A 14176-nucleotide genomic window follows, 5' to 3' on the forward strand; every position below is an offset into this window, starting at 1 on the left:
TGAAAATATATCACCGTTCCTTCACTGTCGCAAGGTCAAAATCCAGGAACTCCCCTGCCCCCTCCCTAACAGCACTGTGGAAGTACCTACACCATTGGGACTGCAGCAGTTCAAGAAAGCAGTTCGCCACCCTCTTCTGAAGGGCAACTAGAGATGGACAATAAATGCTGGCCTAGCCAGTCAAGCCCACATCCCATAAATGAAATTTTAAAAATTTGCCAAATATAATCTGCTCTCAAATACCTCATGCCTTATCTCGGGTTGATTTGCCAAGGCCCAGTTGACTGACACCAAGGTAATAGAACATAGAACGATACAGTGTAGTACAGGCCCTTCAGCCCACGATGTTGCACTGACATGGGAAGTCAAAAAACAAAAGCCATCTAACCTACACTATGCCATTATCATCCATATGCTTATCCAATAAACTTTTAAATGCCCTCAATGTTGGCGAGTTCACTACTGTTGCAGGTAGGGCATTCCACGGCCTCACCACTCTTTGCGTAAAGAATCTACCTCTGACCTCTGTCCTATATCTATTACCCCTCAGTTTAAGGCTATGTCCCCTCGTGCTAGCCATTTTCATCCGCGGGTAAAGGCTCTCACTGTCCACCCTATCTAACCCCCTGATCATTTTGTATGCCTCTATTAAGTCTCCTCTTAACCTTCTTCTCTCCAACGAAAACAACCTCAAGTCCATCAGCCTTTCCTCGTAAGATTTTCCCTCCATACCAGGCAACATCCTGGTAAATCTCCTCTGCACCCGCTCCAAAGCCTCCACGTCCTTCCTATAATGCGGTGACCAGAGCTGTACGCAATACTCCAAATGCGGCCGTACCAGAGTTTTGTACAGCTGCAACATGACCTCATGACTCCGGAACTCAATCCCTCTACCAATAAAGGCCAATACTCCATAGGCCTTCTTCACAACCCTATCAACCTGGGTGGCAACTTTCAGGGATCTATGTACATGGACACCGAGATCCCTCTGCTCATCCACACTTCCAAGAATTTTACCATTAGCCAAATATTCCGCATTCCTGTTATTCCTTCCAAAGTGAATCACCTCACACTTCTCTACATTAAACTCCATTTGCCACCTCTCAGCCCAGCTCTGCAGCTTATCTATGTCCCTCTGTAACCTGCAACAGCCTTCCGCACTGTTAACAACACCACCGACTTTAGTGTCGTCTGCAAATTTACTCACCCATCCTTCTGCGCCCTCCTCTAGGTCATTTATAAAAATGACAAACAGCAACGGCCCCAGAACAGATCCTTGTGGTACGCCACTTGTAACTGAACTCCATTCTGAACATTTCCCATCAACCACCACCCTCTGTCTTCTTTCAGCTAGCCAATTTCTGATCCACATCTCTAAATCACCCTCAATCCCCAGCCTCCGTATTTTCTGCAATAGCCTACCGTGGGGAACCTTCTCAAACGCTTTACTGAAATCCATATACACCACATCAACTGCTCTACCCTCGTCTACCTGTTCAGTCACCTTCTCAAAGAACTCGATAAGGTTTGTGAGGCATGACCTACCCTTCACAAAGCCATGCTGACTATCCCTAATCATATTATTCCTATCTAGATGATTATAAATCTTGTCTCTTATAATCCCCTCCAAGACTTTAACCACAACAGACGTTCACCGGTCTATAGTTGCCGGGGTTGTCTCTACTCCCCTTCTTGAACAAAGGAACCACATTTGCTATCCTCCAGTCCTCTGGCACTATTCCTGTAGCCAATGATGACATAAAAATCAAAGTCAAAGGCTCAGCAATCTCTTCCCTGGCTTCCCAGAGAATCCTAGGATAAATCCCATCGGGCCCCGGGGACCTATCTATTTTCAGCCTGTCCAGAATTGCCAACACCTCTTCCCTACATACCTCAATGCCATCTATTCTAATAGCCTGGGTCTCAGCATTCTCCTCCACAACATTCTCTTTTTCCTGAGTGAATACTGACGAAAAATATTCATTTAGTATCTCGCCTATCTCTTCAGACTCCACACACAACTTCCCATCCCTGTCCTTGACTGGCCCTACTCTTACCCTAGTCATTCTTTTATTCCTGAAATACCTATAGAAAGCTTTTGGGTTTTCCTTGATCCTACCTGCCAAATACTTCTCATGTCCCCTCCTTGCTCGCCTTAGCTCTCTCTTTAGATCCTTCCTCGCTACCTTGTAACTATCAAGCACCCCAACTGAAACTTCACACCTCATCTTCACATAGGCCTCCTTCTTCCTCTTAACAAGAGATTCCACTTCTTTGGTAAACCACGGTTCCCTCGCTCGACGCCTTCCTCCCTGCCTGACCGATACGTACTTATCAAGAACACGCAGTAGCTGTTCCTTGAACAAGCTCCACATATCCAGTGTGCCCAACACTTGCAGCCTACTTCTCCAACCTACCCCTCCCAAGTCATGTCTAATGGCATCATAATTGCCCTTCCCCCAGCTATAACTCTTGCCCTGCGGGGTATACTTATCCCTTTCCATCACTAACGTAAACGTCACCGAATTGTGGTCACTGTCCCCAAAGTGCTCATCTACCTCCAAATCTAACACCTGGCCTGGTTCATTACCCAAAACCAAATCCAATGTGGCCTCGCCTCTTGTTGGCCTGTCAACATATTGTGTCAGGAAACCCTCCTGCACACATTGAATGTGTAATGTGAATGAACTTTGTAAATTGATATTGCAAATCATCTCTTTGAAACATGAAAGCTTTAGTGGAATAAAATATAACTTGGAGAAACCTTTTCTTGTACAGAAGAGTACTACAATTATTTAAATTGTTGAACTTGATCACCTGAACAAAACTGAACAGTTGTGTGTGCAAAGCAAATTGCCATTGATGGCACGAAGAATAATATTCAGTCAATAAGTTGTTTAAAAACATGTTCTTGTGTTCTGCCTCTTTGAGGGCAGAGTATCTATTTGAAGCTATATTGTCATCATGCAGCTTTAATTAAAATTTTCTATGATTTCGATCCATTTTGTTCTGGTATTAAAATAGAAAATGTACAAAACTAAATGGAATTTTCTGGGTGTCTGGCACGGTGCATTACTCCGGAGAATCAAATCAAGAAACCTCATGCAGCCCGACCTTCACCCATTGCACAAGATAGGAACTAAAAAAAAACATGATTTACAGGCCACTCAGATTAAATTGACAAGTCCAAACTGTCAGTTCAAAGAATATATTATTCGTACATATGAGGAATAATAGATACCAGAATCTTTGCCACCAGACTCTAATGTAGTTTTATGTTTTACAAGAGATCAAGTGACTATATTCAAGTGGCTCGGGAATTGACAAAAAGTATTCAACTGTGGTAAACTGTTTAGTGCAGATGGAACTATCTAATATCGAGTAATTTAGCGGGAAGGGGTATGATGGACACCAGTACTGATGATGTATCTATCTAACCTACGGCAGTTAAGTGGTGAAGATCTATAATTTTGTGAAACATTTCCTGCAATACGCAACTTAAAATGATCTAAGTACGATTTTGTTCCTTGGCACCAAGAATTGAACAAAATTGACCAGATTTAAAGATGCTGGCAGATGAATAAGGAATCAGGATTGAAAAAGATCAAGGGCAGAAACTCGCATGAAGCAAAGTACTTTCACTAAGCTCTCAGTTACAAAATGGGATTTTACCCACCTGCTACTAAAAATATGACAATGAAGTCTAGTGCTCTCGACATTTTAGCAGTTCCAGGCCACACCACTTGTGGCTTCAATTGAATGAGTTAGATCTGATTAACAGATGGTGCAATATCACTTTATATCATGCAAACAGGATTCTTAAACATTGGCACAAAACATTTTCACACAACAGAACCATCAAGTTTACTGTGAAATACTAGAACAAAATATTTGCATTAAAAGACATTAAATTAAAATGTTCATGTTTTTGCAATATTTGTTGAACCCTGATAATTCTGATTTTGAAAGCCACAACATAGAAAAACAGAAGTGAATTATTGGAATAATTTTAAAATAGTAAAGATATTCCAGCTCACAAAGCGGAGCATAAATTTCAGGTTTTATCAAATGTTAATTGATGGCTTAAGGCATCTTATCTTGAGAACATGAATATTGATTTCTTTATCAAATTGAGCAGCTCCCTGTAAGTACATGTACAGTGGCAACAACGTTTTAAAAATCAAAACAAAGTGCAGGTGATCCATTTAGGAATATACCAATTTATATTAAAGAGGTTCAATAAGCGGTCTTTTGATTTACTTAAATAGGTCTGTGTTTGTCAATTCAGATTAAAGTGAGCAGCTCATGACTTGTTAAAATGCTGTAGGAGTAAATATCTAACATGCATCAAGAAAGATAATTCTATTTTAGCATCCATTAGCTTGCCAATATTCAAAACTGCTCAAATTAATACAATTCAGTGTAAGCCATGAACATACAATTTAATAAGTTCCGGTTAGAAATACATGTTTCTGCCACTGTTAAATATCATTTCTCTTCCGTATTTATTGATTTGCAGGTAATTACTTGAGAGAGAGAGAAATACAGTTCTCAGCAATAAGTTACAATGCAATCTTAGTACTGTCTACAACAAATGATATTTCAATTACACAATGTGTTTCTACTGCAACTGATTCAATTCCTGAGAGAAACTAAGCACTAACCTTGTATAGAGGGTGGCACTTGTCCTTAAAACATGGACTTAAGCGGATGTAGATCTGCAAGGCATAATAGTATGCAGCAAACTGCAGGGACAAAGCTGAATGAGGCTGCTTCTCAAAGCATTTTGGAGCATCCACAATCTGTTTGATTGAAATCAAATAAGACGACATTTAAAAACAAGAAAATAAACTGTTCATAAGTTAAGCCATTTATAGTAGCTGACAGCAAGCACTGATTGGAGTTTTCTTTACAAATAAACTTTTATTTGGGGTATCTGACAGGGAAGTACTGTATTGAAATATTTTACAAAACTACTCAATTTGTGAAAAGTCCATTTGAATTATTTCTTCTATTAAATGTTGTACCCTATTTTATAAATAATGTACAGATCCACTTTATGGTTCATTTCTAAATCAAGTCAACTATTTAGAGATAACTTCTAAATCCAGTAATCCAATAGGGGCATTTCACAGAAATACTCGCATTGAAAATTTTGGAAAGCTGCAGTTTCCAGCCATCATGCTAGTAATTCCTCAATACTCACATTGCACAGGTAGGCTGTACTACACTCCAGTTCTTTTTAATCAAAAGTTGCTATGAGCAGAGACGAACAATGTCAAAGGAGCAAGAAATATTACAATGCTTACTAATTACATTTTCCTGATTTTTTTCAACCTCCTGAAATCCTGCAGGAAGTAGTAAAAGTTGCACCATTGTAAAACAATTTTGCTGAGGTGATCGTCACCATTATATTTTTTGACGCCTTGCTCTAGGTTACATCCACCATTCTTCTTCAGCTGCAAACAGCAGTCCTGCCTATTGTTTGCACACAACTAGCCTGAAAATGTTTTTCACCGACACTCAGTACTTGCCCCACTTTGATTTGAGGATTGCTGTTAAACAGTTTTGAAATTGTCTTTAATAGTTATGATGGAAAACTTCAGTTTCTCCAAACTTCATTTATTACTTACATATGAACACCATTTTCCCGTCTGTCATGAGAGTTAAGTCTCAGTGGTAAATGCAACCTTTCATTTTATAATTTTCTTGAACTATTATAGTTCATTCGTTGTTAGGGGTTGGTTTAGTACAGGGCTAAATCGCTGGCTTTTAAAGCAGACCAAGGCAGGCCAGCAGCACGGTTCAATTCCGGTACCAGCCTTTCCGAACAGGCGCCGGAATGTGGCGACTAGGGGCTTTTCACAGCAACTTCATTTGAAGCCGACTTGTGACAATAAGCAATTTTCATTTCATTTTTCATTTCATTTGTGTTACTTGCCTGTACTGTCTTCTAAAAAAATGTATAATACAGGAGGCCTTTCAGTTCATTGCACCTGCTCTACCTTTTCATTAGAGCTACCTACTCCAATTCCATTTCACTGCCCACTCTGCATATCACATTATACTCTTCCTGCCGCCACTGCTCAAGCCTCAGATTAAAATGAAAAATTGTGATTGATAACGCCACTGAAGCCCAACACTCAGAATTAAAGAATATCCTGCTAGCTTGGGACAGCAGAATGGAGTTCATAGGTCCCCTTCCCCATTTTCATCATTTCCTCTCGGAACCCTCCAAACTGGTATCCAATAGGCAGGAGAGCTACACTGAGATCCACATCTACTTATTCAGGCAAATGTGAAAGATCTCACGGCAGTATTAAGAAGAGCCGGTGATTTCTCCCAGCGTCCTATCCAACATTTATCCCTCAATTAACATCATCAAAAGCAAATTAGCTGGTCATGTGTCTCATTCCTGTTTCTGGACTTTCCTATGTGCAATTTGGCTGCTGCATTTGATGATGCAACAGTGATTATACTCCAAAAATAACTTACTGACTTTTAAACATTTTGGAACACATTGGACGTGAAAGCTTCAATATAAACACAAGTTGTTTCAATAATCGCTCTTTGAACACAATGAATAATGCAAGCAAGTCAACAGGGTTTCAATTCAATATATTTACATATTCATAAAGTATTTTTCCTTGATAACTATACCAAATGTATCATCTACTGTGGGTGAATGTGTATCTCGAACAAGCAGGGCCATTGTTTCTGTAAGTGAACACAGTAGTTATAATGACAAAGAAGAAAGAACCTAATAATAAAATACACCGTTGATGGAAAAGCATAGTTTTTAAATTCAATGGCCTCATCCATAAAACCAATAATCTTAGTTACCTTTTTGCGGTCTTTAATCTTTACTTCCATTCCCACTTGAAAAAATCTGGGTAACTGCACTCCTAAATTCCTCTGCTCCATCATATTGTCAAGAGTCTATTTTTCTTGTTTTGCAAAATTAACTACTTGATATTACTTTGCACTGAGTTGCATTTACCACCTGTCTTCCCAGTTTGCAAATCTGAAAATAGCGTTGAGGCATCGTTTTTAGCAGAGTTTCATGTCCCAGAAGTGACAGTGTAGTTCTCAGATGACATAGTCTTTTTACACTGGTCATAGGTCTCTTTAATCTCAAGGTTCTTCATTTCAATCCTGTGATGCCAAAACCAGTTTCATGTATGTGACTAGAATGCTGGTTTCTAGCAGATTCTTGTGTGTCACAATGATATGATTTGTGCATGAGCGATATGAATCTGTAATTTCATTGGGTGACTAAACATACACTGAACTATTTAAAAATAATTTTTTTAAGACAAGGAAAGACACTGAGTAAAGATGGCTGCCACAAGTCACCTGACCTCTGGTATTGCAAGCTGACCAGCTTTTTTTTAAGTTCCACTTTGGATTGAATTTCAGACATGACCAGACACCCTCTTGGAATTTCACACCCGAGGATGGCAAAACTTACTTCAAGGGGATTTAATGAAAAATGTACTCAGCTAACATTTGCATTCCTGCAAGACTACCTCTCCAGCAGAGACAGAATGTCAGCTAGAACAATGTATATATGGAGATATGTCTTCCTTTCTCATCAAGATGATGGCTCAATTCAGGAGGTTAATGGCTGGGACATTATAGAATCTACTCACCCCTCGGCCATGAAACAGAAGCCACTGTTGGATCAGACATGATATAAACAAACCGCTTCTGAAATCATTATGGGAAGACAGAGGTTATTTGATTCAAGTAAACACTTTGAAATCTCTTAAATGCAGCATGCAAGCTGCAAACAGCAGTTGAGCAGCAATGAAGCAGTAAGGATCTCCCTTCTCTCCTTTCCCAAGTTAAGACCCTAGTGCGATTCTCCCAGCAAATTACTAAGTCATTTTGGTGGGTTTGGCAGGGTGATTCCCGCCAGGCGTTTGCTTGTGATCCAGACCGGTAGTCACCCAGTCATTTCTTTGGAGCTTGGGGAGTTTCTCACTGGAAAATTCCACACTTCACATTTTTCTGCAGTGGGGAACAAAAGTCCGTGATGTAGCCACCTAAAATGGCTGATTCCCCGAGTAAAATGGCCAAACACCGATGTAAAATGGCGAACGAAAGAGGCTGATGGGAAAATCAGCCAACAGGACTCAAACGGACAGCTGCAGACAGAACAGTGTATTCGGCTCTGGGGAAGTCGGCCCAGACCGATACCTGCAACCATTAGCAGCACATCAACCCAGCCATCTGCATTTTAATCGGCCATTCCCGGGTTAGGGTTAGGGTTAGGCCATTCCCGGGCTACAAATTAGCAATTGAAAGCCGATCCAGACCTTTCGGCGCCAGCAGTGGCCGAGACAAAGAAAGGTGGACGACCACCTCCCGATCAAGGAATTGGCCCATTATTGGAGCATATCAAACCCAGTGATTGGGACCAAGTCCAATCACTTGGGACCAGGGTCAAGGTCCACCCCAAGTGGCAGGAAGCCCCTAGGGACTATAAAAATAGGGGCCAAGTTCAGATCGACCCTTCTTCTCCTACTCGCAACCTTCGAGACCCTTCGACGAAAGAACAAGTAAGTCTTACTCCAGCGATCGCTACCAGATAGGTGTTCCAGACTATCGACCCGTACCAGCCTTTTTGAATCCCGCAGGCCAGACCTAATTCGATAGACCATTCGTTTCCCTGACCTGGTGCGCCATCACCAAAGTTAAGTATTGGCCTTTAGTGGCAGGTAATAGTCTAGAAGTAGGATTATTGTATAAGTATTTATTGCTGTATATAATAAATGATCGTTGATTTAACATTTACTAAGCGGTGTGCTGCATTATTAATCATTACTGGAGCTTGAACCACGTGGCGGTATCAGAAAGATACCTGGCGACTCGTGAGCAAAGGTGACAGAATTAGAGCGAATAAAACTAAGGCTAATACGAGCAACAGCGGAAAGATCGGCTCCACAAGAACTCGGGGCCCAATTTTTAAAGGGTGCCCAGATCTCAAAGTGAATTTGAGGGTCCCACACAACTCCACCCACCGGAACACCCGCAGACATGGGCAAAACCCCCGCAGACATCATGGGTAACACCCCTCGACCCAAAGGAGAACAGCCCCATCACTAAAGATCCGCGTGACTCACACCCTCCCTTCCCCATGCATAAGTGTGACCCGCCCCCACAACCACCCATCCTCGGTGACAACCTCGCCCCAAGTGTACATATCTCACGATGGATTCGCTGATGGCCCCCTATCATTTGGCCCCTCCCATCCTTCATAAGCCCTCTTCACCCATCATACCCCCTTTTCATGGGCATGGCCTGAGACCCTGCCCTTGGTTGTGCCAACCGGACACCTGGGCACTGCCCCAAAGTGCCAGCCTGGCACCCCTGCAGTCAGGGTGCTTGTGGCACTGCCCTATCCCCGACCATCTGGGGGCTCCAATGGGCTCTGAGCCCTCCGACATGGCCATCACGCTTGGTCTCCTTTTTGGAGGTCAGTACCAATTTGCGCTGGCTCATTAAAATATTAGCTGGAACAGCGAGGGGTGATCCAGATTGTGCCGGAAATAATGGGTCAGGTGCATTGTACATGGCTCGAAATCAGTTTTGGGCGTCTCCTGCTATGCACCCATGCAACAGGTTGGCACCAAGTGCAACACAGTGGAAACATCAAGCCTCCTATCTATTACAATTTAAAAATCCAGCACAGAGATAGTGAATTTTCCATCAAAAGGAACCTCAGATGCAAAACCCATTAACTGCTGGAAGAGACATCTTATGGATTAAAAAGAAATTGGCTGGAATTCTCCGGCCATTGGGATTCTCTGTTTTTGTCAGGAGCGCCCATGGGGTTCCCAGCGGCGTGGGGTGGTTTCAATAAGAAATCCCATTGAGAAGCAGCAGGAATAGAAAATCCCGCGAAAGTGAACTTCACCGAGAAACACACGACTAGGAGACCGGAGAATCCAGCCCATTATCTCAGGCAATTATAGTCACATGGACTTCAACTGTTTTAAAGGAACTTGGAAAAAATTCTGCGACAGCCACAGCAACCAGCCAAGGACTCAAAGTAGCTTTGAGAAAATCTTTCATCATTGAATTTTAATTTGAGGAAGTTGGTAACTTACCTTCAGTATAATTTGCGGGTGTGTGTACGCGTGTGTGTGCGCGTGAGAATGCGGGTCTCAAAGCTGAGAAGCATAGTTTTTCCTTTTTTACTGATTTGCAATTTTTACTGGGTGGGTTTTTACCTTAACAAAAAAAATCCTTTTGTTATTTTAAATCTTACAATAGCCTATCAGACTTGTTTCTTTGCAAGCAGTACATAAATGATTAAACACATTAATTGAGTAGAATGCCTTTATCCTCTCTAAATTCACAAGAAATCATGTTATGTTACAATCAGACATGGAGTGATAGAATAGGGGAGTCATCTTTAGCTCTCATATGGCTGTAACTTGGGTAGTTTAATATCATGGCACATCGAAAAGAGTCACCTCATGACAGGATTAATCCCAGTCAATAACCATTTGATGCACGACAGATAAATTGCCTCTGACCACCAGGCTCTTCCACAGTAACACATTTCACAAAGAATCAATAGTGGCCCTCATTCAAGAACTACTTGTTCACAACTATCTTTTCCTGTACAAACCATCTCACCACTTTCCACTGTTAAATTGGTCACTCCAGCAGTTCTTCTCTTCTTGGCAGAGACCCAAAGGTATAATACAAAGTCAAACACGTTGAACTTCACTCAATGTTAACTTGCACGAGCAGCATTGGGCTTGCAAGTGAATTATAGGAGGACAACTGTTCAGATTAAGCTGAAGAGGTAGAGGAAGAAGGGGAAAAAATGTGCCTTCCAGGGATTCTTAAAACTGGAAATTAGGCTTAGTTCTGTCAACATCTTCTTTTAAAGAAGTAAAATGAAATGGCCACTTTTCTTCTAACATAAACAAAGTTAATGCATATTTCAACAGGACAGCTTCATGGTTTCATCTTCCTCCTCCAATGTGGATAACCATTAAAATTATTTGACAGATCCGAGGTCAAGATGCTGCAGTGTTCTTTGGACCTGTGCAGGATTCCCAAAGTACCAAAGAAATATTTATTCCAAATTTTCAACATTTTTACAATTTACAATAGTAACAAAACCCAAGCAACACCTTAAATACTCCATCCACCCTTACCCTGATGGGGTCAGCGAGCGTGGCTGGGACTTGTCCACTCTCGGCTCAGGCACTGTGTTCCAATCTCCCCCCAAAATCAACTCATGGGAAATCCAGATTTGTTTTCTTCACGGATTCCGCATCATGCCAATTGGGGGCATATAGGTTTACCAAAGCCACCAACATCTCCTTCCAGTCACTATCATGTACCTGCCCTCTGATCCGCCACCACATTCTCCATCTAGAATCTCACTGGCTTGCCCACCCCGAGCCCTCAAATTCCGAATTAAACATCTGGCTCTTCCTAAGTCTCATCTGGTCCTTCACCCTCAGATGGGTCTCTTGCAGCATCACCACATTGGCCTTTAAACTCTTCAATTGCACAAAACTCTCTCTCTTCACTGGTCCCCCAACCCCCTCACATTCCATGTCACCATTCTGACTGGGGTCTCTTACCCCACCCCTATCCGCCATCACCCTTACACCAGGCCCCGTGCATCCGGCCAGACTGGACCATTCTTTTGTTACTATGGGCCCTCTCCCCCCTCCAAGAATCCCCCCCATCCACTTCCTCTTGCAAACACCCCTCCCAGTATCGATCCCCTCCCCCCACCATTCACACCTCCCAGGTCCCCTCCCCCAACCACACTCCCGTTCACTAGTGAACCTTCGTTTGCTAGTGCGGTGAACCCTTCCAGAGCCCCCTCTACTCTCCAGCCCATCCTCAATAACCCAACCCCTCATGCCCAAAAACCCATATTCCTTAAACAAAGAAAAAAAGCACATCCATAAGAAGAAACAAGAACACATAAAACCACATCCCCATTAAGAGACAAAAAACAAGGGAAAAATTCAAAAAGAAAACATTCCCAGTCCACACCAACAAAATCCAGATCCCAAATCTCATCTCAGTCTCAGTCCTTCGGCCTTAATGAACGCCTCTGCCGCCTACATGGGCTCAAATTAAAAGTTTTTCGAATTATGAATCACTCTCAGCTTTGCAGAGTAGACCGCTCCTAACTTGCCCCCCTGCTGTACATTGCTGGCTTCACCTGTCCAAAGGCCGCCAACTGATCTTGATATGTACGTATACCAAGGCCTTCCCAGTTCAAAACACGCCTCTGCTTCGCACAGCTCAAAACCTTCTCCTTCACGAGGTAGCTGTGGAAACAGACTATGACCGCCTTTGGTGGCTCATTTGTTTTAATCTTCGGCCGAAGTGACCAATGCACCCTGTCCAGCTCATAGAGGGAGGGCTCTTCTACCTCCCGCATCAACTTGGGTGAACGTCAGGGGCAGCATGGTGGCACAGTGGTTAGCATTGCTGCCTCATGGCGCCAAGGTCCCAGGTTCGTTCCGGGTTCTGGGTCACTGTCCGTGTGGAGTTTGCACATTCTCCCCGTGCTTGCGTGGGTTTCGCCCACACAACCCGAAGATGTGCAGGTTAGGTGGATTGGTCACGCTAGATTGCCCCTTAATTGGAAAAAATGAATTGGGTACTCTAAATTTATATTTAAAAAAAAACTTGGGTGAATATCTCCGCAAAATACTCGGTCGGCCTTGGGCCCTCCACCCCCTTTGGCAGGTCCACGATCCTCAAAGTTTGTCTCCTTGATCTGTTTTCCAGTTCCTCCACCTTGACTCTGAGCCCGTTATTGACCTCCGCAGTTCCTCATCCATCGAGCTGAAGTGGTCGCTATGTTGCGACAACGTCCCCTTCACCCCCTTCATCTTCTCACCTTGCTCCCGCACCTCGACCGTCATCGTTAATGCAACCTTTATCGGGGCTAGCGCATCCTCCACCCACTTTTTAAGCCAAGCCGTCACCTTCCTCCGATGCACCTCTAAATGTTTGGCCTTTCAAACTCCACCCGACACCACCTCAGCCAGAGTTTCAACCGTGATGGGAGCAGCCCCACCTGACGAACACCCCCATCTTTCCTCCTGTTGAACTCACAGCAATGCTTGGCGGCGGACCTTCGCTGTCCCCAATCTTCCCAAGTCCTTTCTTTTGGGACTTTGCATTTCCTCAACCCCTTGTGACTTCTCACACCAGCTCATTCAAAAGGTAGAAAATGGGCAAAAAACACAAACAAAGACTCCAGTAGGAGCTGCCTAATGTGCGACCTCCACCTACATGTCGCCACTGGAATTCCCCCGAAAAAAATTTCTTACCCAACCTTCTATTGACTGCCCTGTTGAGTTTGTCGTTCAAATTAAAGGACTTTGCCAAAACAAGGCAAAGCTTCCAGGAGAAATTTGTAAAACAACTTGGTCTCTGGGAGAAAATTACATGGTTAAACACCTCGTCAAGCTTGCTGCATCTGGAAAAGGCTCAAAAGAAGACAAAAAAAACAACATTTTCAGCACCTAAATGCAGCTATTACTAGATGACACAAAATTACTCAAACAAGCCAAGCAGATTGCAATCTCATCTACTAAGTCCTGATGTGATTTAAATTTGGCATATCTGTGCTTCAGAGTTTCACACATCTGTGTGCTCAACGTTTTACTAGTACTTGGGAGTATATTCTTTCCATTGGTTGTTGAAAGATCAATGAGTGTTAATTACAACAATAATTAAAAGGAAGCTATAAATGGTGCGCTCAGTGTGCTTAGAATGTGGGAATCACTGCCATTAATTGTTGCTGAGTTTGCAAGCTAATACGTAGAAAAGGGAACTGTTCGTTTGTTTGAAAAAGATAAAGAATGCAAGACATAGAGAGTGAGGAGCAGAGAGGGACTCATAATAATAATCTTTATTTGTGTCGCAAGTAGGACTACAATAACACTGCAATGAAGTTACTGTGAAAATCCCCTAGTTGCCACACTCCGGCGCCTGTTCGGGTACACCGAGGGAAAATTCAGAATGTCCAATTCACCTAACAGCACGTCTTACGGGGCTTTGTCGGAGGGAACTGGAGCACCCGGAGGAAACCCACGCAGACACGGGGAGAACGTACAGACTCCGCAGTCAGTGATCCAAGCCAGGAATCGAACCCGGGTCCCTGGCGCGG

The 14176-nt window shown here is 42.9% G+C and overlaps 1 protein-coding gene across 1 annotated transcript in view; it reads right to left on the bottom strand.

Moving 5' to 3' along the window:
- Positions 1-14176, bottom strand: part of nbas (NBAS subunit of NRZ tethering complex) — a 381349-nt gene that overhangs the window by 126091 nt on the left and 241082 nt on the right. Inside the window, exon 40 of the mRNA XM_072498805.1 lies at positions 4665-4802. Coding sequence (XP_072354906.1) covers positions 4665-4802 — 138 coding nt within the window. The remainder of the gene's footprint in view (positions 1-4664; positions 4803-14176) is intronic.

The sequence above is a fragment of the Scyliorhinus torazame genome, chromosome 4 (genome assembly GCF_047496885.1).
Source record: "Scyliorhinus torazame isolate Kashiwa2021f chromosome 4, sScyTor2.1, whole genome shotgun sequence".
Lineage (NCBI taxonomy): Eukaryota > Metazoa > Chordata > Chondrichthyes > Carcharhiniformes > Scyliorhinidae > Scyliorhinus > Scyliorhinus torazame.